The sequence below is a fragment of the Rattus norvegicus genome, chromosome 3 (genome assembly GCF_036323735.1).
Source record: "Rattus norvegicus strain BN/NHsdMcwi chromosome 3, GRCr8, whole genome shotgun sequence".
NCBI classification, from domain to species: domain Eukaryota; kingdom Metazoa; phylum Chordata; class Mammalia; order Rodentia; family Muridae; genus Rattus; species Rattus norvegicus.
Window position 1 is genome coordinate 134,184,510 of NC_086021.1, and position 25,670 is coordinate 134,210,179.

General features: G+C 42.1%; 1 protein-coding gene across 9 annotated transcripts in view; it reads right to left on the bottom strand.

The window, feature by feature from the left end:
* Atp8b4 (ATPase phospholipid transporting 8B4 (putative)) overlaps positions 1-25,670 on the bottom strand; it is a 204,028-nt gene that overhangs the window by 176,143 nt on the left and 2,215 nt on the right. For 2 of the 9 annotated variants that reach the window (XM_039106846.2, XM_039106847.2), the window contains exons 1-2: positions 25,412-25,604; positions 15,133-15,197 (exon numbers count right to left, since the gene is read on the bottom strand). In XM_039106846.2, coding sequence (XP_038962774.1) covers positions 15,133-15,163 — 31 coding nt within the window. In that variant the 5' untranslated portion in view covers positions 15,164-15,197; positions 25,412-25,604. Of the gene's footprint in view, positions 1-15,132; positions 15,198-17,299; positions 19,340-25,411; positions 25,607-25,670 lie in introns of those variants that run through there. The other 7 variants (XM_063285310.1, XM_039106844.2, XM_039106842.2 and 4 more) reach the window with 6 other exon arrangements.

Genomic DNA, 25,670 nt, shown 5'->3' on the forward strand with positions numbered 1-25,670 from the left:
CAAAAGGAATCAGTGTGACTAGAAAAAAAACAACTCCAGCTAATCACATTAGAAGAGCATTCCTCCCATGTAGGCCAATGGCAAACTCAGATCCAGACAGAGGTACAAGGGTTGAGAGTGTTACAGAGTGACAGTGCCATTTGGCATGTGTCATGTTTGCAAAGTATTTGTCAAGGTCCTTTTTCATTCTCAAACGTGTATCTGCTTGGGGCTGGGACTGTAACTTAACAGTAGAGAGCTCACCCAGTATGCATAAGGGCCCAGGTATCAACTTCAGCACTAGCAGAAAGGATCTAGGTTTGAATGATAAATTAGATTACCACTTCAAAGGCATGTTCCAAGGGGAAGAGAGGATGCTGGGACAGGTGGACAAATAAGCTGAACTTCTCTTTAATTCTACTTAGTGTCTTAAATATATGCAGGAATCAATGAAACAAAAGCAGGACCATATGAACAATAAAAAGAGAGAGAGAGAAAGAAAAGAAGATAAAGTACCTGGAAAATATCTTGACTCATCTGTGTGTGTGTGTGTGTGTGTGTGTGTGTGAGAGAGAGAGAGAGAGAGACAGAGAGAGAGAGAGAGAGAGAGAGAGTTTATGTGTACCATCCACATGCAGAAGCTTGCAGAAGTCAGAAGAGGGTATCAGGTCCTCTGGAACTGGAGTTAGAGTTGTGAGCCAACATGTGGGTTGTGGAAATCAAATCCAGGTCCTCTACAAGAGTAGCCAGTGCTCTTAAGTGTTAGCCCACCTCTCCAGCCCCATGAAATATACATTGAATGGATGACCTAGAAGGGATTAAACACTTGATTTACTGGAGCTAAGGCTGTCCCACAGCCCTCCATACCCAAATCCTGCCCAGAGAGAGCTGGTCTCCCAAGAGTGGTCCCACTCCTAAGTCCACAGGAGAGACCGCACATTCACTCCAATAACTGTCCAAAGAGAGACCTGCCAGGGGCACACAGGGCACAGGAATCATGGAGCAGCCAGGGACAAGATCCTTTCAGTCTCCATCTGCACCCAATGCTAAGCCTCCCAGGAAAGCTCTCATTCCTAAGATCACAGGTTCACAGGCACACAGGAGGGACAAGCTCCAGTCTGAGACAGCAAGACCAACAAACAACAGAGATAACCAGATGGAGAGACACAAAGCAAGAACCTAAGCAACAGAAACCAAGGCTACTTGGAGTCATCAGAACCCAGTTCTCCCATCACAAGAAATACTGGATAAACCAACACACCAGAAAAGCAAGATTTGGATTTAAAATCACATCTCATGATGATGATACAGGACTTTAAAAAGGACATTAATAACTCTCTTAAAGAAATAAAGGCGAACATAGGGAAACAAGTAGAAACCCTTAAAGAGGAAAATGGCTAAGATCAAAAACTCAGGTGACAGCAAATGCTGGCGAGGATGTGGAGAAAGAGGAACACTCCTCCATTGTTGGTGGGATTGCAGACTGGTACAACCATTCTGGAAATCAGTCTGGAGGTTCCTCAGAAAATTGGACATCGAACTACCTGAGGACCCAGCTATACCCCTCTTGGGCATATACTCAAAAGATGCTCCAACATATAACAAAGACACATGCTCCACTATGTACATAGCAGCCTTATTTACAATAGCCAGAAGCTGGAAAGAACCCAGATGCCCTTCAACAGAGGAATGGATACAGAAAATGTAGTACATCTACACAATGGAATATTACTCAGCTATCAAAAACAATGACTTTATGAAATTCATAGGCAAATGGAGGGAACTGGAAAAAATCATCCTGAGTGAGGTAACCCAATCACAGAAAAACACACATGGTATGCACTCATTGATAAGCGGCTATTAGCCCAAATGCTTGAATTAGATGCACAGAACACATAAAACTCAAGATGGATGATCAAAATGCGAATTTTTCACTCCTTCTTTAAAAGGGGAACAAGAATACCCTTGGCAGGGAATAGGGAGGCAAAGATTAAAACAGAGGTAGAAGGAACACCCATTCAGAGCTTGCCCCACATGTGGCCCATACATATACAGCCACCCAATTAGACAAGATGGATGAAGCAAAGAAGTGCAGGCCGACAGGAACCGGATGTAGATCTCTCCTGAGAGACACAGCCAGAATACAGTAAATACATAGGCGAATGCCAGCAGCAAACCACTGAACTGAGAACGGGACCTCCGTTGAAGGAATCAGAGAAAGGACTGGAAGAGCTTGAAGGGGCTTGAGACCCCATATGAACAACAGTGCCAACCAGCCAGAGCTTCCAGGGACTAAGCCACTACCTAAAGACTATACATGGACTGACCCTGGGCTCCAACCTCATAGGTAGCAATGAATAGCCTAGTAAGAGCACCAGTGGAAAGGGAAGCCCTTGGTCCTGCCAAGACTGAACCCCAGTGAACATGATTGTTGGGGGGAGGGCAGTAATGGGGGAAGGATGGGGAGGGGAACACCCATAAAGAAGGGGAGGGAGAGGGATTAGGGGGAATGTTGGCCCGGAAACCAGAAAGGGAATAACACTCGAAATGTAAATAAGAAATACTCAAGTTAATAAAGAAAAAACGGGGAAGAAAAAGAGGAAACACAAAACTCCCTTTAAAAATTACTGGAAAATGCAACCGAAGAGGTGAAGGAATTGAACAAAACCATACAGGATCTAAAAATGAAAATAGAAACAATAAAGAAATCACAAAGGGAGACAACCTGGAGATAGAAAACCTAGGAAGGATATCAGGAGTTATAGATGCAACCATCACCAACAGAATACAAGAGATTGAAGAGAGAATCTCAGGGGAAAACATTGACACAACAGTTCAAAAAAACACAAAATACAAAAAGCTCCTAACCAAAAACATCCAGAAAATACAGGACATAATGAGAAGACTAAACCTAAGGATAATAGGAATAGAAGAGAGGGAAGATTTGCAACTTACAGGGCCAATAAATATCTTCAACAAAATTATAGAAGAAAATTTCCCTAACCAAAAGAAAGAGATGCCCATAAACATACAAGAAGCCTACAGAACTCCAAATAGATTGGACCAGAAAAGAAATTCCTGTCACACAATAGTCAGAACACCAAATGCAAAAAAACAAAGAAAATATTAAAAGCAGTAATGGAAAAAGGTCAAGTAACATATAAAGGCAGACCCATTAGAATTCTGACACCAGACTTTCCAACAGAGACTATGAAAGCTAGAAGATCCTGGACAGATGGCATACAGACCCTAAGAGAATACAAATGCCAGGTCAGGCTGCAATATCCAGCAAAACTCTCAAATATCATAGAAGGAGAAACCAAGATATCCCATGACAAAACCAAATTTATACAATATCTTTCCACAAATCCAGCCCTCCAAAGGATAATAGATGGAAAACTCCAACACAAGGAGGGAAACTACACCCTACAAAAAGTGAGAAAGTAATCTTCTTTCAACAAACCCAAAAGAAGATAGCCACACAAACATAAATTCACCTCTAACAACAAAAATAACAGGGAGCAATAATCACTTTTTCTTAATATCTCTTAGTATCAATGGAATCAATTCCCCAATAAAAAGACATAGACTAACAAACTGGATACATAAGCAGGACCCAGCATTTGTTGCATACAGGAAATGTACCTCAGTGACAAAGACAAATAATACCTCAGAGTAAAAGGCTAGAAAAAAATTTTCCAAGCAAATGATCACAAGAAACAAGATGGCGTACCCATTGGAATAAAGAATAAAATGGATTTTCAACCGAAAGTTATTTTAAAAAGATAAGGAAGGACACTTCATACTCACCAAAGGAAAAATCCACCAAGGTGAACTGTCAATTCTGAACATCTATGCTCCAAAATCAAGGGCACCCGCATTAATAATAGAAACTTTGCTAAAGCTCAAAGCATGCATTGTACCACACACAATGATGGGAGACTTCAACACCCCACCCTCATCAATGGACAGATCATGGAAACAGAAATTAAACAAAGACACAGTGAAACTAACAGAAGTTATGAACCAAATGGATTTAACAGATATCTATAGAACATTTCATCCTAAAACAAAAGAATATACCTTCTTTTCAGCACCTCATGGTACCTTCTCCAAAACTGACCTTATAATCAGTCACAAAACATGTCTCAAGAGATAGAAAGAATGAAATAATCCAATGAATCCTATTAGATCACCATGAACTAAGACTGGTCTTCAATAATGACAAAAACAACAGAAAGCCCACATACACATGCGAGCTAAACAATGCTCTACTCAATGATAACTTAATCAAGGAAGAAATAAAGAAATTAAAGACTTTTTAGAATTTGATAAAAATGAAGGCAAAACATAGCCAAACTTATGGAACATAATGAAATCAGTGCTAAGAGGAAAACTCATAGCTCTGAGTGCCTCCACAAAGAAAGTGGAGAGAACATACATTAGCAGCTTGACAGCACACCTGAAAGTTCTAGAACAAAAAGAAGCAAATACACCCAAGAGAAGTAGATGACAAGAAATAATCAAACTCAGAGCTGAAATCAATCAAGTAGAAACAAAAAGAACTATACAAAGAATCAACAAAACCAGGAGCTGTTTCTTTGAGAAAATCAACAAGATAGATAAATCCTTAGCCAGACTAATCAGAGGTTACAGAGACAACATCCAAATTAACAAAATCAAAAACGAAAAGTGAGACATAACAAGAGAAACTATGGAAATTCAAAAAATTATCAGATCTTACTACTAAAGATGGAAAACTGGAACTCAACAAAACTGGAAAATCTGGATGAAATGGATAATTTTCTATAGAGATACCAGCTACCAAAGTTAATCAGGATCAAATAAACCATCTAAATAGTTCCATAAGTCCCAAGGAAATAGAAGTAGTCATTAAAAGTCTCCCAACCGAGGGTTGGGGATTTAGCTCAGTGGTAGAGCACTTGCCTAACAAGCACAAGGCCCTGGGTTCGGTCCCCAGCTCCGAAAAAAAAAAAAGCAAAAAAAAAAAGTCTCCCAACCAAAAAAAGCCTAGGACCAGATGCGTTTAGTGTAGAATTCTATCAGACCTTCAAAGAAGACCTAATACCAATACTTTTCAAACTATTCCACAAAATAGAAAGAGAAGGAACACTACCAAATTTGTTCTTTAAAGCCACAATTACACTTATACCTAAACCACACAAAGACCTAACAAAGAAGGAGAACTTCAGACCAATTTCCCTTATGAATTTCAAGGCAAAATTACTCAATAAAATTCTTGAGAACTGAATCCAAGAACACATCAAAACAATCAAGTAGCCTTCATCCCAGAGATGCAGGGATGGTTCAATATATGGATATCTATCGTTGTAATCCACTATATAAACTAACTCAAAGAAAAAAAAACACATAATCATCTCATTAGGTGCTAAGAAAGCATTTGAAAAAATTCAACACTCCTTCATGATAAAACTCTTGGAACGATCAGGAATTCAAGGCCCATACCTAAGCATAGTAAAAGCAACACATCAAACCAGTAGCCAACATCAAACTAAATAAAGAGAAACTTGAAGCAATCCCACTAAAATCAGGGACTAGACAAGATTGCCCACTCCCTCCCTACCCATTCAATATAGTACTTGAAGTCCTTGCAAGACAACAATAAAAGGGGAAAGGGATACAAATTGGAAGGGAAGAAGTCAAAATATTACTATTTGCAGATGATATGATAGTATACTTAAAATTCCACCAGAGAACTCCTACAGCTGATAAACAACTTCAGCAAAGAGGCTGGATATAAAATTAACTCAAACAAATCAGTAGCCTTCCTCTACTCAAAGGATAAACAGGCTGAGAAAGAAATCAGGGAAATGATACCCTTCACAATAGTCACAAATAATACAAAATACCTTGGTGTGACTCTAACTAAGCAAGTGAAAGATCTGTATGACAAGAACTTCAAGTCTCTGAAGAAAGAAATCAAAGAAGATCTCAGAAGATGGAAAGGTCTCCCGTGCTCATAGATTGGCAGGATTAATATAGTAAAAATCTTGCCAAAAGCAATCTACAGATTTAATGTAATCCCCATCAAAATTCCTATTCAATTATTTATAGAGATAGAAAGAGCAATTTGCAAATTCATTTGGAATAACAAAACCCCAGGATAGCAAAAACTATTCTCAACAATAAAGAACTTCTGGGGGACTCACCATCCCTGACTTCAAGCTGTATTACAGAGCAATCATGATAAAAACCGCATATTATTTCTACAGAGACAGTCAGACCAATGAGATAGAATTGAAGACCCAGAAATGAACCCACACAGCTATGGTCACTTGATCTCTGACAAAGGAACTAAAACCATCCAGTGGAAAAAAGACAGCATTTTCAACAAATGCTGCTGGTTCAACTGGAGGTCAGCATGTAAAAGAACAAAAATTGACCCATTCTTGTCTCCTTGTACAAAGCTCAAGTCCAAGTGGATCAAAGACCTCCACATAGAAGCAGATACACTGAAACTAAGAAGAGAAAGTGAGAAAGATCCTCAAACACATAGGCACAGGGGAAATTTTCCTGAGCAAAACACCAATGGTTTATGCTCTAAGATCAAGAATCAATAAATGAGACCTCATAAAATTTCAAAGCCTCTGGAAGGCAAAGGACACTGTCATTAGGACAAAATGGCAATCAACAGATTGGGAAAAGATCTTTACCAATTCTACATCCAATACAAGGCTGATATCTAATATACACAAAGAACTCAAGAAACTAGACTCCAGAGAACCAAATAATCCTAAAATATATTGGGGTACAAAGCTAAACAAAGAATTCTCAACTGAGGAATATCAAATGGCCAAGAAGCATCTAAAGAAATGTTCAACATCTTTAGTCATAAGGGAAATGCAAATCAAAACAACCCTGAGATTCCACCTCACACCAGTCAGATGGCTAAGATCAAAAACTCAGGGGACAGCAGATGCTGGCGAGGATGCAGAGAAAGAGGAACACTCCTCCATTGTTGGTGGGATTGCAGACTGGTACAACCATTCTGGAAATCAGTCTGGAGGTTCCTCAGAAAATTGGCATAGTACTACCTGAGGACCCAGCTATACCTCTCTTGGGCATATACCCAAATGTGCTCCAACATATAACAAAGACACGTGCTCCACTATGTTCATAGCAGCCTTATTTATAATAGCCAGAAGCTGGAAAGAACCCAGATGTCCCTCAACAGAGGAATGGATATAGAAAATGTGGTACAGCTACACATTGGAGTGCTACCCAGCTATCAAAAACAATGACTTCATGAAATTCATAGGCAAATGGATGGAACTTGAAATATCATCCTGAGTGAGCTAACCCAATCACAAAAGAACACACATGATATGCACTCACTGATATGTAGGTATTAGCCCGAAATCTTAGAATACCCAAAATACGCAGACCATATGAAACTCAAGAAGAAGGAAGACCAAAATGTGGATACTTCAGTCCTTCTTAGAAGGGGGAACAAAATACTCACGGGAGGAAATGCAGGGACAAAGGGTGGAGCAGAGACTGAAGGGAAGTAACAATATGCAGCCACAATACCCAGTCACGATTGCTGATGCCAAGAAGTGTTTGCTGACAGGAGCCTGATATGGGTGTCTCCTGAGAGGCTGTGCCAGTCTTATTGATACCGATGAAGATGCTTGCAGCTAACTATAGGACTGAACACACGGACCCCAATGGAGGAATTAAAAGACTGCAAGAGCTGAAGGGGTCTGCAACCCCATAGGAAGAACAACAATATCATCCAACCAGAACCCCTAGAGCTCCCAGGGACTAAACCACCAACCAAAGAGTACACATGGAGGGACCCATGGCTCCAGCCACATATGTAGCAGAGGATGGCCTTGTCTGGCATCAATAGGAGTAAAAGTCCTTGATCCTATGAAGGGGAATTCCCAGTGTAGGGGAATGCCAGGGTATTGAGGTGTGAGTGCATGGGTGGGAGTGGGAACATCATCATAGAAGCAGGGGCGGGGGGGGGAAAGGTGGTAATATTTGAGTGTAAATACATAAAATATCCAATAAAAAAAGAAGCACTGTAGGAAGCAATTTGTTACTGTTTCCTAAAATCTTTGGTTTTTTTTCTAAAAAACAAATTCTTCAAATTCTAAAGTCTTTATTTATAATATAATCAAGTATTGTTACTAAAAACATACTGTTCTATTAAATGTCTCAAATAAGAAAACTAAAAAAAAAAGAAAAACTTGATTTAAATGTATATCAGAATTGTAAGGTGAAGGAAACTATAAAAAAGAAAACCAAGAAGGGAATGTAGAGAGGAAACAAGAGGAAACGATCAAACTCACACAGCTTTTTCTGGCCCAGAGTAAGATGTCAGTCCTCAAAGTGAAAGACCCACCAGATTCAAATCAGAACTCAGGAAAATGGGCTTTCTGGTCTCCATAAAAGATCATCTCCAAGCCAATCACTTAAGAATGTGTAAGAAACAAATAACAGCTTAAAATTTAATAGCAATGTATATAGAAGATACAGAAGCAAAGATGGTGGCCAACCAAAGCCATGACCCACACACCTGCTCAAAGTGAGCCCCCAGTTTAACGGACAAACTGTCTGTTACCTTTTCACTTTTATTATTATTATTATTATCATTATCATTATTATTATTATTACTATTATTGCATAAGTGGTGTATGTGCATGCATCTGTGTACACATGCCACGGTGCATGTGAGAAGGCCACAGGACAACTTTGTAGAGTCGGTTCTCTGTTTCTAGGTTTACATACGTACCAGGAACCAAACTCAGCTCACCAGACCTGTGCTTGCAAGCACATTTACCACTGAGCCATCGCACCAGCCCCATCATTGAGTTTTATTTTACAGTCTGCTGTAGGTGAAGGTGTCGTTTCCCTAATTGGTTCATGACTGTGTCAATAAAGATGGTGGAAGCTAATCACTGTGTAAAGAGGAAAAGGTAGGATTTCTGGGTCCCAGGAGGAAGAGGAGGGGAGGAGATAAAGAGAAGGCTTTCCAACCAGACCTTGGGGAAAGAAGCCATACCATGTAAGGCCTTGGGCCAAGTAGAACAGGTGGCAGCCTCAGCCACCTGAGGAATTCTGATATAGGATAGCTGATGAGTTTAGAGCAATAGATTCTGCGCCCAGCAGTTGTGTTACCTGACTGGTTTTAACGTGTTACAACTGTCTGGTGTTTTCCTTTCCAGTGACTTAGGTGAGCAGGAGTAGAAAGAGTGCTTCACTGGGGACAAAAGTCCTGGTTGTTCCCAGTGTTGGGGAGAAAAGGGGGTGTGGGGGCATTAGAGATGGTGACTTGGTGGAGCTGGGTGAGAACAGGGCTGCTTGACTAACAAAGGCAGCCTTGAGGGCTGAGTAAGACGGCCATTGCTGGCAGCTGATCTCAGAGCATAGCACAGGCCATGGCACCGGGCAAGGAGCAAGCATGAGTTTTGTAAATTATACACAACAGTCTGCCAATAACAACAACCAAAATACACACTTCTTATGAAAAGCAAAATCTTAGTTCATAGCTCAGACATTAATTTCTTTTTTTTTTTTTTTGGTTCTTTTTTTTTTCGGAGCTGGGGACCAAACCCAGGGTCTTGCGCTTCCTAGGTAAGCGCTCTACCACTGAGCTAAATCCCCAGCCCCCAGACATTAATTTCTTATAAAGAACTCATTGTTTGACATAAATAACATGAAGGTGAAGCTTTTAGAGGTGTTTCCTAACAGCTCAAGGATATCACCCCAAACAGCCCAGAAGGAGTTTTGCCCCCCTTTTCTGCTCACCCAACTGAATCAAGGACTTCTTTGGGGTGTTCAGATGAATGTGTCCTTCAGACAAGCACCCCACTTGTTCTTACTCAACTTCAATTGTGCTGAACGCTACATGAACTGAGCTTGGAATTGACCATCCTAGAAAATGGCTATCGAGCTGCTTTGCCATGTTACTGGTTGAATGGAAGACCCACGTGACACACGTCAGGTTGATTATTAGGTGGCCATTGATTTGTGGCAGACACATGTGACTGGACAGAACATCAAGTATCTTAGTGATTCCAGAAGGTACCACAGAAGAGGAAGAATTCTCTTAGACTTGATTCTGAACCCACTTCAGAATATAAAAATAAGGAATGCCTTCAAAGTCCTACTCCATGTAGATGACAGAAATAGCCTTCACTCTGATGCAGGAAAGATAACTCAGTGGGTAATAGCACTTACTGCTCTTGCAGAGTTCTCTGGTTTGGTTCCCAGCAGCAATATGGCTGCTCACAGCCAAGGGTAACTCAAATTCCAAGAGATCTAATGCTCTCTTCTGATCTCCACAGGTATCAAGCACACACAAACATACATGCACACACACGTGCACATGCACACACACACACAAAGATATACATATATAAAGATATAGGTAAAGGTATATATGCATATATACATATATACATATATATACATATATATGTATATCTCCTGTGGCCTTCTCACATGTACTGTGGCATGTGCACAGATGTAAACATAAGATATAGATAGATAGATAGATAGATAGATAGATAGATAGATAGATAGATAGATAATCAAATAAAGAACAAAAATAAAGTAAAATAAAATAATCTTTACTACCCCAAAGTTGCAAACGCCAATAATATGTGATGTTTTCCTCAAACAAATAGATTAGCAATGCAGTGCTGGAAGAACCCTTGTCTCTTCACCCTGTGCTTGTTTCCGATTTCCACAGTGACCAAATAAGGATTGAAAGTGCTGTTAGAAATCATTGAAAATCATGGTACATTCAACCTTGACTAGAGATGGTTAGCTTATAGTCCCCAATCCCACCCTAACCCTAAAAAGTAATTATCTGATGGGGCTAGTAATTTACTAAATTCACTCCAAGTTGGTTTAAAAAAAAAAAAAAAGCTTTGACTGTGTGAGGAAGTGGAAAGACACAATTCAATGCATCCAAAAGCATTGTCAGATCACAAATCCAGAAGGGGAGAGGGACCTCTAGGACACTATTTTCTGGGACTTTTAACTACAGTTAAGGTGCTGTTTCATGTACACAAGATTTTAGGACCCATTAAACAAGAGTCAGATTAGGAAAAACAAAGACAAAGAAAGCCTTCAGGTGGGAAGAGGAGTCGAGACAAAGGCTGGGCCTGCAGCTCCTGCAGGATCACGTTAACTCACAGCCTTTCCTTCACTGTGACTTCTCAGCAAAGCATCGCCTTTGTGTGGTGATCATTAAACTAGGAAATATGTGGGGAACACCTTTTACATAGAAAATTATCCCAAAATTTATATATGTATGAAATTCTCAAACAAATGCATTCAAAAAGTCTTTTTAAACATAACTAAAAACAAAATAGGTAAAGGGGAGTCATCCAAATGCTGATTTTTGCTGTCTTCCAAGAGGGTCTTGAAGTAATTTTCTGAACATTTCCAGTGATCATCAACTCTGCTTCTGGCCCTTGAAGGCCATGCTAATCTGGGCTCTTTTCCATCACAGTGCACAATAAATTACAGAGTCAGTCTCTCTCTCTCTCTCTCTCTCTCTCTCTCTCTCTCTCTCTCTCTCTCTCTCTCTCTCTCTCCCAGCCAGCAAAAGTAAGCAAGACACTTAAACCTCTCTTTTTAATCAGTTTGTCTGTGAGAGGATCTTAACCGCTCATCACTGGACTCTAAGGAGAGCAGGAACTCTGTGTTCAGAGCAATCATAAGATGGAGAAGTGGGAGGTCCTCCTAGGACCCATGAGTGAGCACAGACGTGTGAGACACCACAGTCCTTCAGTTGCCTACACTGCATTCTTCCTTTGGCCAATGTGATTTAGAAGACAACGTTCAGACACTTATGTCTGCTGATGTTATTAAACAATAACATGTATTGGAGAAGTTGGGGACCCTGTGTAAAACCTTGATGTCACAGGCTGAGATTCTGAAGTTAGTTTGGAATGCATCCAAACACCAAAGATTGTCTCTAAACATGTAATATCATTTAAGGGGTGAGATTGTTAGGTTTGGGGAATTTTGAAGGAGAGTATTTTTAGAATATTCCATCAAACTAAATCAATAACCTAAGCCTTTCCCTTCCTTAATCTTTTCTTTCATCAAAATCTTGTTGATTGGAAGCCTAATCCAAAGACAGAGGATAGTGAGTAGGGGAGCTTTAAAGCAATGAGCCCAACCTCCACCCTTTCTGATTTGACTCCAGGGACACATCCTGATAGGACTGATAAATGTTCCTAATGAGATGCAACAGTGACTGGCAGCTTCTGGGATTAATGCACGTTTAAATAGTAAAGAGAATTAAAGCCAGAAAAAGAAATCTTCCCACAGTTGTGGGGGGGGGGGGGCACACTCACAAAAGAGCTTAGAAAGCAAGTTAGGTGATTCAAGCAAATGCTAGAGGGTTTGGGGTTTGTTTTCCTCTTTGATAAGCCAATGTAAATATATTCATCTGGTCCAAAGAGTCAGGAAATTCAATGTATTAGAAGTTTCATTCCCTCACAGTGGATTCATCCTTCTGGTATACCTGGACTGGATTCTACATATTACAAATAAAATCTTTAGATAAGCCCCTGTTGTGTTGCTTTCTATACATGATTCATAACTGAGTCTTAATGTTTGCTATAAAAATAATGGCAAGAGCTGATGTTTATTGAGCACTTGCTAAAATCTCGATACAGCCAGAGTATTTCCCAGACGTTTATTTCAGGAATGATCAAAACGATGCTATTAAGTACATGCCATTCCCAGCCTCGCTTTACAAATGGGGACGCAAAGCCAGAGGGAGACGATGCAGTCAGGGCAGATTGAAACATGGGCCTACCTCACCGATGACGAGTCTGGGAGTGTGGAGACAACGAATGCTGTTTTGCAAAGGTGACTAAGAAACTACAGATGGATCTACCCAGGTACAAGAAGAGAGAGAGAGAGAGAGAGAGAGAGAGAGAGAGAGAGAGAGAGAGAGAGAGAGAGAGAACAGGCCTCTTTCATCAAATGCAGTACTCTACATGTGCTTCAAGTCATACCCCCTCCCAACAAACCACCGGTCTCCCCATCACCCTCTTTCTCCCCCCCAATGTCTCATTTTAATAAAGTATACATTTTTGCCCACTTTTTCCATGTCTACATCCGTGTGTACACAGAAATTGTTTTAAATATTCATAGAATTAGATCTGGATTTTGGACCATGGTCTTAACAAAGACTTGCAACACCAGGTCTTGCTGGAAGCAGCCACATTCAAGCTGTTTGATCTCGTGTTTACACAATAACACTGTAACAGTGACTTGTGTAAAGTTTTTCATGTGACAAGGAAAAAAAATGGGAAGAATTGTAGAGTCTTAGATTTTCGTAGGAAATATCAACAGAGCCCCTTCACATACATACACACACACACACACACACACACACACACACACACACAAACATGCACATGCACACACACACACACACACACACACATACAGAGCATAAATAAAATCTGCAGATAGACATTACATTGGGACAGAATTAAGCTCATTATGATCTCAATGTTGCAATGTGTCCAACAAGGGAATCTATGCATCATGAGGTAATTGTGGATACAAGAGCCAACCGTCTGCTAGAGATGTCACCAGAAGGAGAGATAAGGTAAAGTCAAATTCAACCTTTTACACCTTTAAACACTGTCATCAAAAAAATGAAGAAATCTTAGTAATAAGATGTGGAGTGTCTACTGAAGGGAAAACTACACAGTAGTTGTCCTTGACTGACTAAGATCAAATGAAAAGTCAGTACTCTCTGTGGCGGTTTGCATAAGAATGGACTCCACAGGCTCATATATTTGAATGCTTAGTCACCAGAGAACAGGGTTAGTGGAGAAGGATCAGAAAGTATGGTCTTGTTTGAAAAAGTGTGTCACTGGGGGGGGTGATCTTTGAGGTTTCAAAAGTCCAAAGCAAGCCCAGGGGCTCTCTTCCTGCTGCCTACAGATATGGACATAGAACTCTCACCTTCTCCAGCACCATGTCTGTCTGCATGCCACAATGTTCCCACATGATGATAATGGACTAAGCCTCTAAAGCAAGCCTCAGTTGAATGCTTTCCCTATAAGAACGCCCGTGGACATGGTGTCTCGCCACAGCAACAGACCCCTGACCAGGACACTCTCTGAAACTGAACACCGTTACTACTACAAGCGGAGCACCCCAGCCTAAAATTCTGAGCCACAAAAGGCTATAAAGTCTCAAATTTTTTGAACATTGGCATGATACTTAAAAGTTTAAGATTTCTGGAGAATTTTAGATTTTGCCTTTCCGGGGTAGGAGTATTCAATTAGGAAAGGTCTATGCAAATATTCCAAAATCTGAAAACCAAAAAAAAAAAAAAAAAATACAAAGTCTAAATCCAGAAGTACTTCTGGTCCCAAATACCTCAGATAAAGTATTCTTAACCTATTTTCAGGAGACTGATTACTAAAACAAACGAACAAACAAAAAAGGTGTTTCTGCTACCTCAGCCAATTTTAAATATTTATGTATTCTTGAAACAAAACACTTCTTTAAAGTGAAAATATGAGGAACAACCCACAAATCAACACAACCACACAGGGTGACACAACCACACAAATTGACAGCAAAGTCTTCTCACGAAGCAGAAGAATCATGATGAAAGAGTACATGCTACATTATGCCATTTCTATTCACCTTAAAATCAGCAAAAGCAAATTGAAGGTGACTGGGGATTCCAAGAGAGCAACCACAGCAACACACGCACAGGAACTTAATAAGATGCTAGAAACGTCTCGATGTCGTTTCACGTGCCCTCAGCAGGCATGCCCATATACACAATTGTCGAAGTTTTTTTGGTTTTTTTTTTTGGTTTTTTTTTTTGTTTTTTTATTATTATTATTTTATTAGGTAAATACAATGTCACTCTCTTCAGACACACCAGAACAGGGCATCAGATCCCATTACAGATGGTTGTGAGCCACCATGTGGTTGCTGGAAGAGCAGTCAGTGCTCTTAACCACTGAGCCATCTCTCCAGCCCGAAGTTTTTTTTTTAACTTACAATCAGTGTCTAAGTTTTCTGACTAAATCGAACCTACAGTATAAAATATGATGACACTCCTAGTGTTTTGTGTCATCTGAAGAGTTCAAGCCTTACCAAGGAGCTTCTTCTCATTGCAGAACATCATCACCCCGAGTTCTCACCGCGTCATGAGTGTTGGCCTACATTTAAAAAGAGAGAAACACACATTAGTATTTGAAATATGGTCAATATCTTCATATTAACCCTCTTCAACCCTTTGTGTCTTTCTACACAAATTTAGATAAGTTGCTGACATAATAAAGAACAATACATCTAGATTAAAATGCTTAAATCTAACCAGATAATAATAATTCTTTGCCATTAAAAAATGCATGTTTGCATTACAAATATACTGGGGTTCAGAAAAGCCATACTTTGAAGTGAAGGCCTTGAAGCAATACCTGTCTCTCTCTCGTCTCCTGCTGCTCTCTGAGCTCTCATCTTTCATCCCCTCTTCCTTGCAGCTCAAAGGAGTCTCAGACATGAGAATTCCTCCTCCCTAGGAAGGGTCACAGAACCCAGAGCCCCTCTCCCTCAAATCTAGCCACAAGAGCTAAATTGCTCTCCCTAAGCACCCTCATCCATATTCCTGCATAGAACTGTCCATGAGGAAGTCCTCTGACATATTTTTTGATTATAGATCCTAATACCTTCCCTCCCCCCATTGCTTAAAGGGTACGAGTCCACCAATGAGAGCCGAGAAGAATCTAGACAGAAAGGTCTTCTGGGCATCCTCTACTTCATCGTCTTCTGTTGCCTCAGACCCTTTCTGTCCCCTCAAAAGGCCATATGACCCCCTCTGCTTCACCGAAACAGCCCACGAAAGTGGGTTGTTCACCCTGGATCTATCTTTGGGTCATCCATCATCCTGGTATCCTGAATTATTAGTGACTGATCGCCGAAGGTCATGGCGTTTTCTCCTTCCTGCTAACTTGTCCATTGCCAGTTTTCTCAGCAGACTCAAGTATATCATAGTGGAGTTTTTGAACTTCACACTGCAGGCCTTATGGCAACCCCAGGTAAGCACATATGTGTGCAGTGGATTTGGCAACTTTTCTAGCTCATCCCAAACACTAGCAACTGGAATATCTTAGGGCCGAGCAAATATCTGCCTTTCGCTGGATAGACTAGGTAGCCCCTCCTCACAGCCTGAGCTGACCACTGCTCCTAGATGTGGGAGCCATACAGAACAGGGAATTGTTAACCACACTGCAACTCACCACAACCCAAAATTTTTCTATTCACTTAGCCATATATACACCCTTCTCTTGGTTGCTACCCAACACACTAAAACAATACCATTATTTTATTTCCTGTGTGTGACCTAATTTTTTTATGAGATAAACCCTATCAAAGATCTAAAACGAGCAAATGCACAAACAGATTACATACAACATCCATAGCCCATGCAAAAGAGCACATGAAGCTTTGCAAACAAGTGACAGAGCAGGCAGGAGTATGGAGTGGACAGACGGCATTCTGCTGGTTGGAAAGAGAAATGATGTATCTATCTGCTTCCCGCCCAGAGAAGTTACATACAGAGCATATGCAGTGCACTGAGAGAAGCACTGTGTGGTTGGCCACACAGGCACCAAATAAGAGGAAGAATGGTACATTTGGCTTAGCAGTTACAAGAAAAAGACGTTTAAAGGAAGTTCATCAAGCCCCACGGTTCTAGTACAGATCCGTTGGTGCCCAAAACACCGGAAACTGTCCATTTGTCTCCCGTTACCACCCTGGGGTATGCCTGACAAAAAGAGGCACTGATAGTAGGAATCTAGGCTCTCCTAGTGCCCAGATTAGTAAAACTGATGAATCTAAGCAAAAAGATTGGTTATTGCTGTCCTGTGCTACTAGAAGCAGGAGTAATTATAAACCATTTGGAAACTCCCCTGCTCCTCCCGCTGTCCATGCCATCAGTTTCAAGGCTGCCCAGTCCATCCCTCTAAAGACTCCCCTCTCTACCCACATCCCTGCCTAGGCAGTGGGGGTCGTCTGACTTTTTGGCTAACCATAGATCATTCTTCCTCTGTGCTTATCCTCACAGGCCTGCCTCGGTCCAGACTTGGGAAGTTATTGACCAGGGTCCACATCAAAACTACAGACATCCTCATTAAAGGGAAAAGGCATCATGCCATGACCCTACTAAGAAACCCAGAAGACCTCACATTAGCTTTAGGGAAGAAAAGTTTAACACATCAGCTAAGACGTCGACCGTCTTGTTTCTGCTCATGTGTCTTACCTGGTTTCTCCCTCCTTCCCTCACTGCCCACGCTCCTCTGTTTGCTCCTCACGTCTGCACTTCAGAAATACTCAGCTTAGCCTTTCTCCATCTGGGGACCTTCATGATGCCTCTTCCCTATACTTATAGCCATGTAACCTCAGCCCCACCCTCTTCAACTCATGTACTAACTCATATGGTACTTCCTCCATGAGCCACTTCCGATGTGTTCCACAAAACCTGGTACTGTTCATCTCAGAGTCCATGGCACTCTAGGCTGTATTTGTCTACTACGTTGTCTTCTCGTTACTTCCCAAACTCCAGTGGCACAGGAACCCCCTCACCTGGCCCATGGTTTTGTTCCTGACACATGCCTGGCTCACGATGCTACTCCATGTGTTTACTGACCATGAATGCATGAATGATGCTTTCTGTTTCCCTAAGAAACGGGATGTGGACATACCTCTCTTTTAGCAATTATTCTTTCTAGGCCTCACGCACCAGGGTGGCTTGGATCTGTCATCCCTGTTTGAGGTTCCTGGGGGATTGGGAGTATTTCATCTCTCTTGCTAGCCTCTGTCCTTCTATGTACGACTATCTCCTAAACACCCTTAATGCAGATTAGGACAAAAGAGGATGAATGCGTTTGGTGTCGTAGCAAGTTGAAGAGCATGGGAAAGAAGGGAGGAGTGGCCAGAACTTGGAGCTCTCAGGAGGAGCATTCTTGCTGGTTAGATGTGTTCTTTTGACAATTCTAAACACATATGTAGTGCATTTGATCACCCCAACCTTCCCTTATCACCTTCTCACCCCTGCCATGCTCCCCGCCTCCCCTCAAGTTTCTTTCCCACAGTCACGCCTTTCTTTTTGTTTTGAGACTCTCTGATTTTAAGCAGGAGCATTTGTGTAGCTGTGTGTCTGGGACTACCTGTTTCAGCCTGATGGTCTCACTGACGAGTACACAGCTAAAGGCAATGACTATCTCTACTCCAGAAGCAATCCGTTTCTAATAAAATACAAAGGATTGTTTTAAATGCTGGTCTTTCCTCTGGAAAATATACCATAGGCAAAGCAGTCCTCCCATGGGACTTTTCTCTGGTTTCCTTATTTATTGTTTTTATCTACTTTGATACAGGATCTGAAGGTCTGCCACTTGCTATATATCCCAGACTAGCCTCAAACTCACAACAGTCCTCCTGCCTCAGCTCCCTGGTTGCTGGGATTACAGGTATTTCCACCATGCACAGCCTTTTTATCGTCACTTCTTTGTTTCACAAGATAGTCACCAAAAGGAGCCAGAGCAGACATTAAATGGCGTCAGGAGGGAGAACACACAACACCTGTGAGGATGGCATCTGATGCTGCTGGGGCCCCATCTGGCCAGAAGAGAAAGACTAATCAAGAAGTCTAAGCCACCTTGTTAAGACATGAAAATTGTCCCTGGGGACTAAATCAACATGTTCTGTTTTCACAGGACCAAAATCCCTTATTGGTTTGTCAGATGGCTGAGAGAATGGTGCTAACTGATTACCAGTGTTAAGGGTGCAGCTAAAGTGGACTATAAAGGGAACTATGGGAGAAGAGCCATGTAACTTTCTCTTCTCTTATTCAGATCCTCCACAAGCTCTTCTCTTTTTCAAAACTCCTGTAAGATGAGGAGACTTTCCCTCACAGACTTTCTTTACTCCACAACGGCCTCATGCTTTCACTTTCACTCCTCACTGTCTCCTTCCAACATGTCTTGGAGTCATTTACTTCAAAGCAAGTGAATAAATCCATTTCAACTTTAAACACTTTTACTTTTGTAGAAATATTCTTTACTCCATACCTCAGAGTATGACATCACCCTTGCTGTGCGGATTAAACTACTGAGTGACTTCTGGAAACTTTGTCCTCAGTAGTATCTTACTTGCGAGGGCTTTAAATTCTGAAGTATTAGAGTAAAAACAGAAAGAATTCGCTTTAAAGCCCATCTCCACCAATCCAGTCTTTCTTTGTAACAGTGCCCAAGCAGGCATAGTTTATGGAAGACTGAGGTCGGTGCAGCAGACATCAGTCAAACTTGAAGAAAATAAAACTTCTTTCAGTACTATAAGTCCTATAATCCTCTTCCTATTCCTCACCAAAATGTGCTCATTCTTAGACGCTCTTCCTCATCTGGGTTTAGGGTGTTTAGGAGATAGGAGAATATGGTAGTATATAGAAGGATGGGGCCATCAAGAGAGATGGAACACCCTCATCCTTCTGTGTGTGTGTGTGTGTGTGTGTGTGTGCGTGTTCATGCACATGAGTGTGATAGTGTACCACAGTGCACATGTGGATATCAGAAGGCAGCCTCTGGAGTTGGACCTGGCCTTCCACCTTGAATAACACAGGGTCTCTTATTCACCACTACATAGACCAGGCTAGCTAGCCTGCACACTTCCACTACATAGACCAGGCTAGCTAGCCTGCACACTTCCAGAGGGTCTTCTGCCCTTACTTCCTATCTTCCTGTAGGAACACTGGGATTACCAATGCATGCTGCCACACCAGGCTTCTGCAAGCTCTGAGGGTCCAAACTCATGGCCCTTGCTTACCTAGCAAGTGCTTTACCCTCCAAACCATCTAGCCAGCCCTGGGTGTTTTCATCCTTGCCTGTCCAACAACTCTCCAAAATACTCTGCGTGGTAGCTACTCCACCAAAAAAGGCCTCAGAGTAAAGAGAAAGTCATCTCTTCTCGAACACCGGGTCACTGGAGGTCTGAGGAAATACAGTAAACACATAATCGGGTGACAGAAGTTTGTGAGAAGTAAACTCTAGCCCCAGAAGTAGGAGCTCAGGATTCTGAACCCAGCCACATGTAAGTGCTGAAGTGGATGAGAGTCCCAGGGCTACGTTGCCCTACTTTTTAAAACTACCATAAATCATGTAAAATGGGGTAAAATATCTTTCACTGTAGGATACATCATATCTTACCCTTGGCTTCGACTCACTCAAAGGATCAATAAAATGGTTCCCTCCTGTAGAAGTTCTAGCAGCATAAATATGACTGATAAATAGATGGTAGATAGGTAGAAGATTGATATAAATAAACACCCCAGTAGATAACAGGAGATAAGTAGATGATCTATAAACAGATGGTATGCAGATAATTAATAGACAGACATAGGTAGATAGAAGGCTGATATAGACAGATAATTCAAATAGATAAACAGGAGATAGAGAGATATAGAGAGAAGGCTCACCTCAGTAAGTAAATATGTATTCTGTATGAGTGTGAAAATACAGAAGAAAGTTAACATGCACACAGATATGTGTGTATGTACTAATTTTAAATTAAATGAGTATTTTAAAAACCTCAGTTATACTTCCAAAAAGATTTTCTTCCCTTGACACACATGGTTGGTTGTTTGTTTTACACTAAGCTGTGCCTCTAGTCCTTTCTCTTTTTGTTTTTCTCTTTTTTTTTTTGTTTTCCATTTCTAGTTCAAGTTTTAAATCTTGCTCACAAAAATAACTGTCCTAAAAAAACAAATTTTAAAAAAACAGAAAAATCAAAGGAGGATGCAAACTGATGCGTCCTTATTGAGAAAATAAGGAGTTCATGACTGAAATAATAACTAAATAAGACACCTAGGAACGCAGCCGGGTGGGAAAAGGGCACCTCCTCCACACAGCTATTCGGCAAGGAGGTCTCTCCTCAAGGTGAAAGTGGGCACAGCTAGGGATAAGTGACTCCGTGCTTTAAGCTAAGGAGTAAACTAGAAACTCCCTCTAATGATGGTAGCCCATTCAGCAATTAGGTTATTATAGACAATTCCCCCTGCTCCAGTTCCACACTCACCAAGCAACCTGCTGGTAATAAATTGCTTTCCCACAGAAGCCTTCAGGGAAAGAACACACCAGTCATGCTAAAATGAACATCTGGTCCTCACGATGGTTGTTTTACATGTTTTAAACTAATAAGTTGTCATTCTTGCTGTGTATCATACATGTCCTGAACTAGAGTTTGTCTGCCTCAGAAAGATATTCCTCTTCTATTAAAGTGCTGTCCAAAATCCACAAGACAATAGGTCTTATCTGGTCACAGTCTGCCAAGCTGCTCGGGACCAGGAGGTAGGGGTGGTTAGAAGTGTGCCCTCTGACATCTGGAACTCCTGCTTCCCTCCTGTGTAACTATAGAACCTAAGGTGAATCTCTGTAAGCCTTGGTAGTGACCAGCCTAGGTGAGCTAAAGAAACAGATGTTGCTTTGAGCAGCCTGTATCCCTAAGATTCAATCTCCGGTTCTGTAACATGTAATGGCTTCCTCGTGAGTGCCCCTCCCACTTCCTCCTCTCCAGCCCACTCCCCTCGCCACCCTGTGCCCCTCCTCTCTTCTTACACATCTCTCAATCTCCTCTACTTGTCCCCTAGGTTTTCTTCCATTGTCCCTTTGGTTGATGGCTTCCCAGATGTTGTGTGTGGGTGAACCTTGACACCCCACGTGCCAAAGCAGTAAGATCTGAAGTGGGAAGACTAGGAGGATGGAGTGAAGGAACGGCCTGCTCGTCTCCGATCACTGACCCTTGTTCCCCTCAGGCCCCAGGCTCCCAGAGCTCAGAAGCAAAAATCTCATAGATCCAATTTCCCATGGACATGGAGTCCTGGCCACCAAGCTATAGTCAACCTTGTCTGCCAGCTCAAGGGCAGGCCCTTAGAGCCCCCAGTGCCAGATCTTTGAGGCACAGATAGACTCTGAACAAGGGAGATCCTAATGAATCTTAACCACAGGAAATGAAACCAGAAAGAGAGAAAGGAGAAAGCCAGGCTTCTGCCCTGCATGAATTTAGCTGAGTGTGAGAAAGAGGGCAGAAGGTATGGGTGATGACTTTCGGTTCCAGTGACAGCTATCTACAATCATAGTGCACATAGATTTCACACAGTGTACAAGAATAGAAGTGAGCCTCTCTCTGTCTCTTTCTATCTCTCTGTCTCTCTGTCTCTGTGTCTGTGTGTGTGTGTGTGTGTGGTGTGTGAATGTGTGTGTGTGGTGTGGTGTGGGGGGGAGGTGTCTGTGTGTGTGTGTGTGTGTGTGTGTGTGTGTGTGTGTGTGAAATAATGGCTAATGCAGCCAAACGTGTAAGCAAGTAACTGTCCAATCACCATGCCTCGACAATAAGTTATTCTCTTATATGTTTATCTCAATTTTTCGTCTCCATCATCTCTCTATTCTCTATTCTCTATTTCTGTGTATTCACCTGTTCTTTCCCCTCAGTCTGTGAGCTTCTAAAGGAGTTCATTTTCGTCTCTTTCCTCACCAGCCCATGCTGACAGGCTAAGTTCACAGATGGGGGAAGGAAAACCGAGGTTAGGGGTTAGCAGGATCAAATGTGGGGAGCCGGATTCCAGTTCTAGTGGAGAAATAGGGAACTGATAAGGGGAAGGAAGATGACAGAGGCAGGGAGGTCTGTCTAGAAGAGAGAGGAGGAGCAGGAAGCAGTGTAGAGAAAGGCAGCAGGTCAGGCTAGGAGAGGAAGGGAAGAGAAGAGGAAGCTGGCTGGCCAGGGGAGGACACAGGCAGTGGGTGAACAACAGGAGGAAGAGAGGATTTAATATTTTACGGTTTGGGTGATGGCTGCATGCTTAATATAATACAAAAAGACTGCATAGTAAGCTGATATATATCATACACACGCACGCACACACACACACGCACACACACACACACACACACACACACACACACACACACACACACTGGGTCCAAGGCTAAGCCCTCAGCTTATATTGTCTCATTCAGTCTTTACCAGAACTCTAAAGAAGAAGCCATCATTGTCCCCACTTTATATATGAAATGACACAGTATTACATGTGGTTAGCCCTGCCAGTAACAAAGACAGGGAAGACCTATGAGAACAAAATGATTAAACTGCCCCCACTCGTCACCGTTACTGTTCTCTAAGCCTCCCTGTGCCAGTCTGCTGTATACATTTTCATTCTTTTTTAGTATCATTTTTAATTTTGTGTGTGAGTATTCCCGTGATGTATGCATGGGCACCACGTGCCTGCCTGCTATCTATGGAGACCTAGAAGAGGAAATCAGATGCCCTGGCATTGGAAGTTCAGATGGTTGTGTCCAGTGGGTGCTGGGAACTGAACCTGGGTCCTCTGTAAGAATATCAAGTGTTTTAAAAAGCTGGTGCAGCTGTCCAGCCCATGCCCAAGTGCTTGAAAGATTACTATCACAGCACAGACCACAGAGAAAGAGCCTTGAGGACATTATCAATGACAATGATAAAGCAGAGCTACATGCATAGGTGTCTCTGTGACTAACTCACCACTGTCAATATGTCATCCTTATGTTGGGGTCAGAACCAAGAGGGCCCGGGTGACGACTAGGCCTTAGTATTTGAACACTACAGGGATAGAGATGACATTGACTGTGACGGCAGTGGACAAGGAAGGGGAGGACATGGAACAACAGAATCAGAAATAGAAAAGCACAGTGATAAATCCAAGAGGCTTACATTAGCCTCTAGATCACCTTTAACACCAAACAGAACGGACAAATGTGTGGGTGTGGTATGGAGGGCCTATGAGCCAGAGCTGAAGCCCTGGGAATGAATGGCCTCCCTGAGGAAGAACCAGAAGAAAGATCATCAGCTAGGGAAGGCCAGGGGCTGAGGAGAAGGAGCTAATCAAGGAGCAATGATAGAGCGAAGGGAAATTCACCCTTCAAAGGCTGGTTCAGGAAGGGCCCAGTACAGGAGAGGCCCTCAGCAAAACCGCACTGAAGAGGGTAAAGAAGAGGGAAAGGGAAAGGGCCCACGGTAACGGAGAAACTCCTTTCTGGAAAACAGAGCGCTCAGGCTAATACTTACTCACAAACATATTTACTAGCATGTAAAGTATTTAAGATAACTAAGAAGCTGCTGTTTTCTCTGCTAGCCTTCCAGAAGTCCTTAAACAGAACAGATGTGTTACACAGGGGTGTCTGGAATGTGCATTTGATTTAAAAAACTGAGGCTAGAGGAGAAGGAGGAACAGAGAGAGGGAAGGAGTAAGGGAGGGAAGGAGGGAGGGAAGGAGAGCGGTAGGGAAGGAGGGAAACCTAGATACAGGGCAGGACAGGTGAATTTCTGTGAGTTCTGTGAGTTCAAGGCCAGCTTGGTCCACATAGCAACTTCCAGGCCACCTGAGGCTACACGGTAAGATTCTTTCTCAAAATAAGAAGGGGGTGGGGGGGTGGAGTGGTAAATAAGTAAAAGAAAAAGGAGAGGGAAAGATGTCTTACTTCAAGTATTGTCTACTAATGAAGCTTTCTGTGTGGTTGTACGTGAACAAAACACTCCTGTGCTTAAGCACACACTCATGCACAATCTCCCAAGGGCAGAAAATATCACTTGATCTATTTTGAAGGATTCGTTTATGCTATATCAAGCAGTACATAATACAGTAGTGAATGAGGCTGAACAAAATCCCACCGGGCTGTCCTCTCCAGTGGAGGCTGACACACAGTCACACTAGAGAAGGGGCAGTGTGTAGGCACAGGCATTCATTCGTACCCCACATGAACCCCACTATTCCTTCACCCTTGTCTCAAAACCCTTCAATCCCCAAATAACAATTCTCACCAGTTTCTTCTTCAGACAGCTCATTGCTAACCTGAGACCTGAAACTCTCTTGTATCTATGCACAAAACAGTTGAAGAATGAAATTTTCTCCTCAAACAAACCTTAGCACTGAAAATCTACCCCTCGAGCCTCAGAAACACAGGCCAGTGCAAACCGTACATCGGAAGCATGAATTAACCACAGAATAAATGGGACGGGACCTCGGGCTGTGCAGAAGATACCTGCCACCCAACACTCTCAAACGTCTCAAGATGTTCTCTACGATGCTCCTGTCCAGCACTTCAGACGTGACCCTTGCAGAATAAAAGTCTGAATCTCAAATACAATGAAAAGTAAGTGTCCTATCCCCTGTCCTCAACTAATGTCCCCCGAAACTATTTTTAGGACAAGGCAAACAAGACATATTCACTAAGGCTCAACCAAACAGAGGGAAACAGCAAACCAAAACAGGAATTTGGAAGAAGGAAAATGTCAGTAAGTCTGAGCAAACTCCACTTGACCTCCTTTGCCAGGGAATGGTCTCCCACCAACTCACCTCAACCTGGATCTAACTTTCTCCTGGAGAGAGGGGGTTTCCCAGCAATGCAGATAAATCAAACAAGCATCCACTGGGTGAGCACACCCACGCTGAAGCAGGGCAGGACTGAAAGCGCCTGTAATTACAGAAAAAAAAATGACTCTCTAGGGGGCCATCCTAGAAAAGTTCAACTCCCAGAAAAAAAAAAGCAACACACACACACACACACACACACACACACACACACACACACACACCACACACCCTTGACCACTTA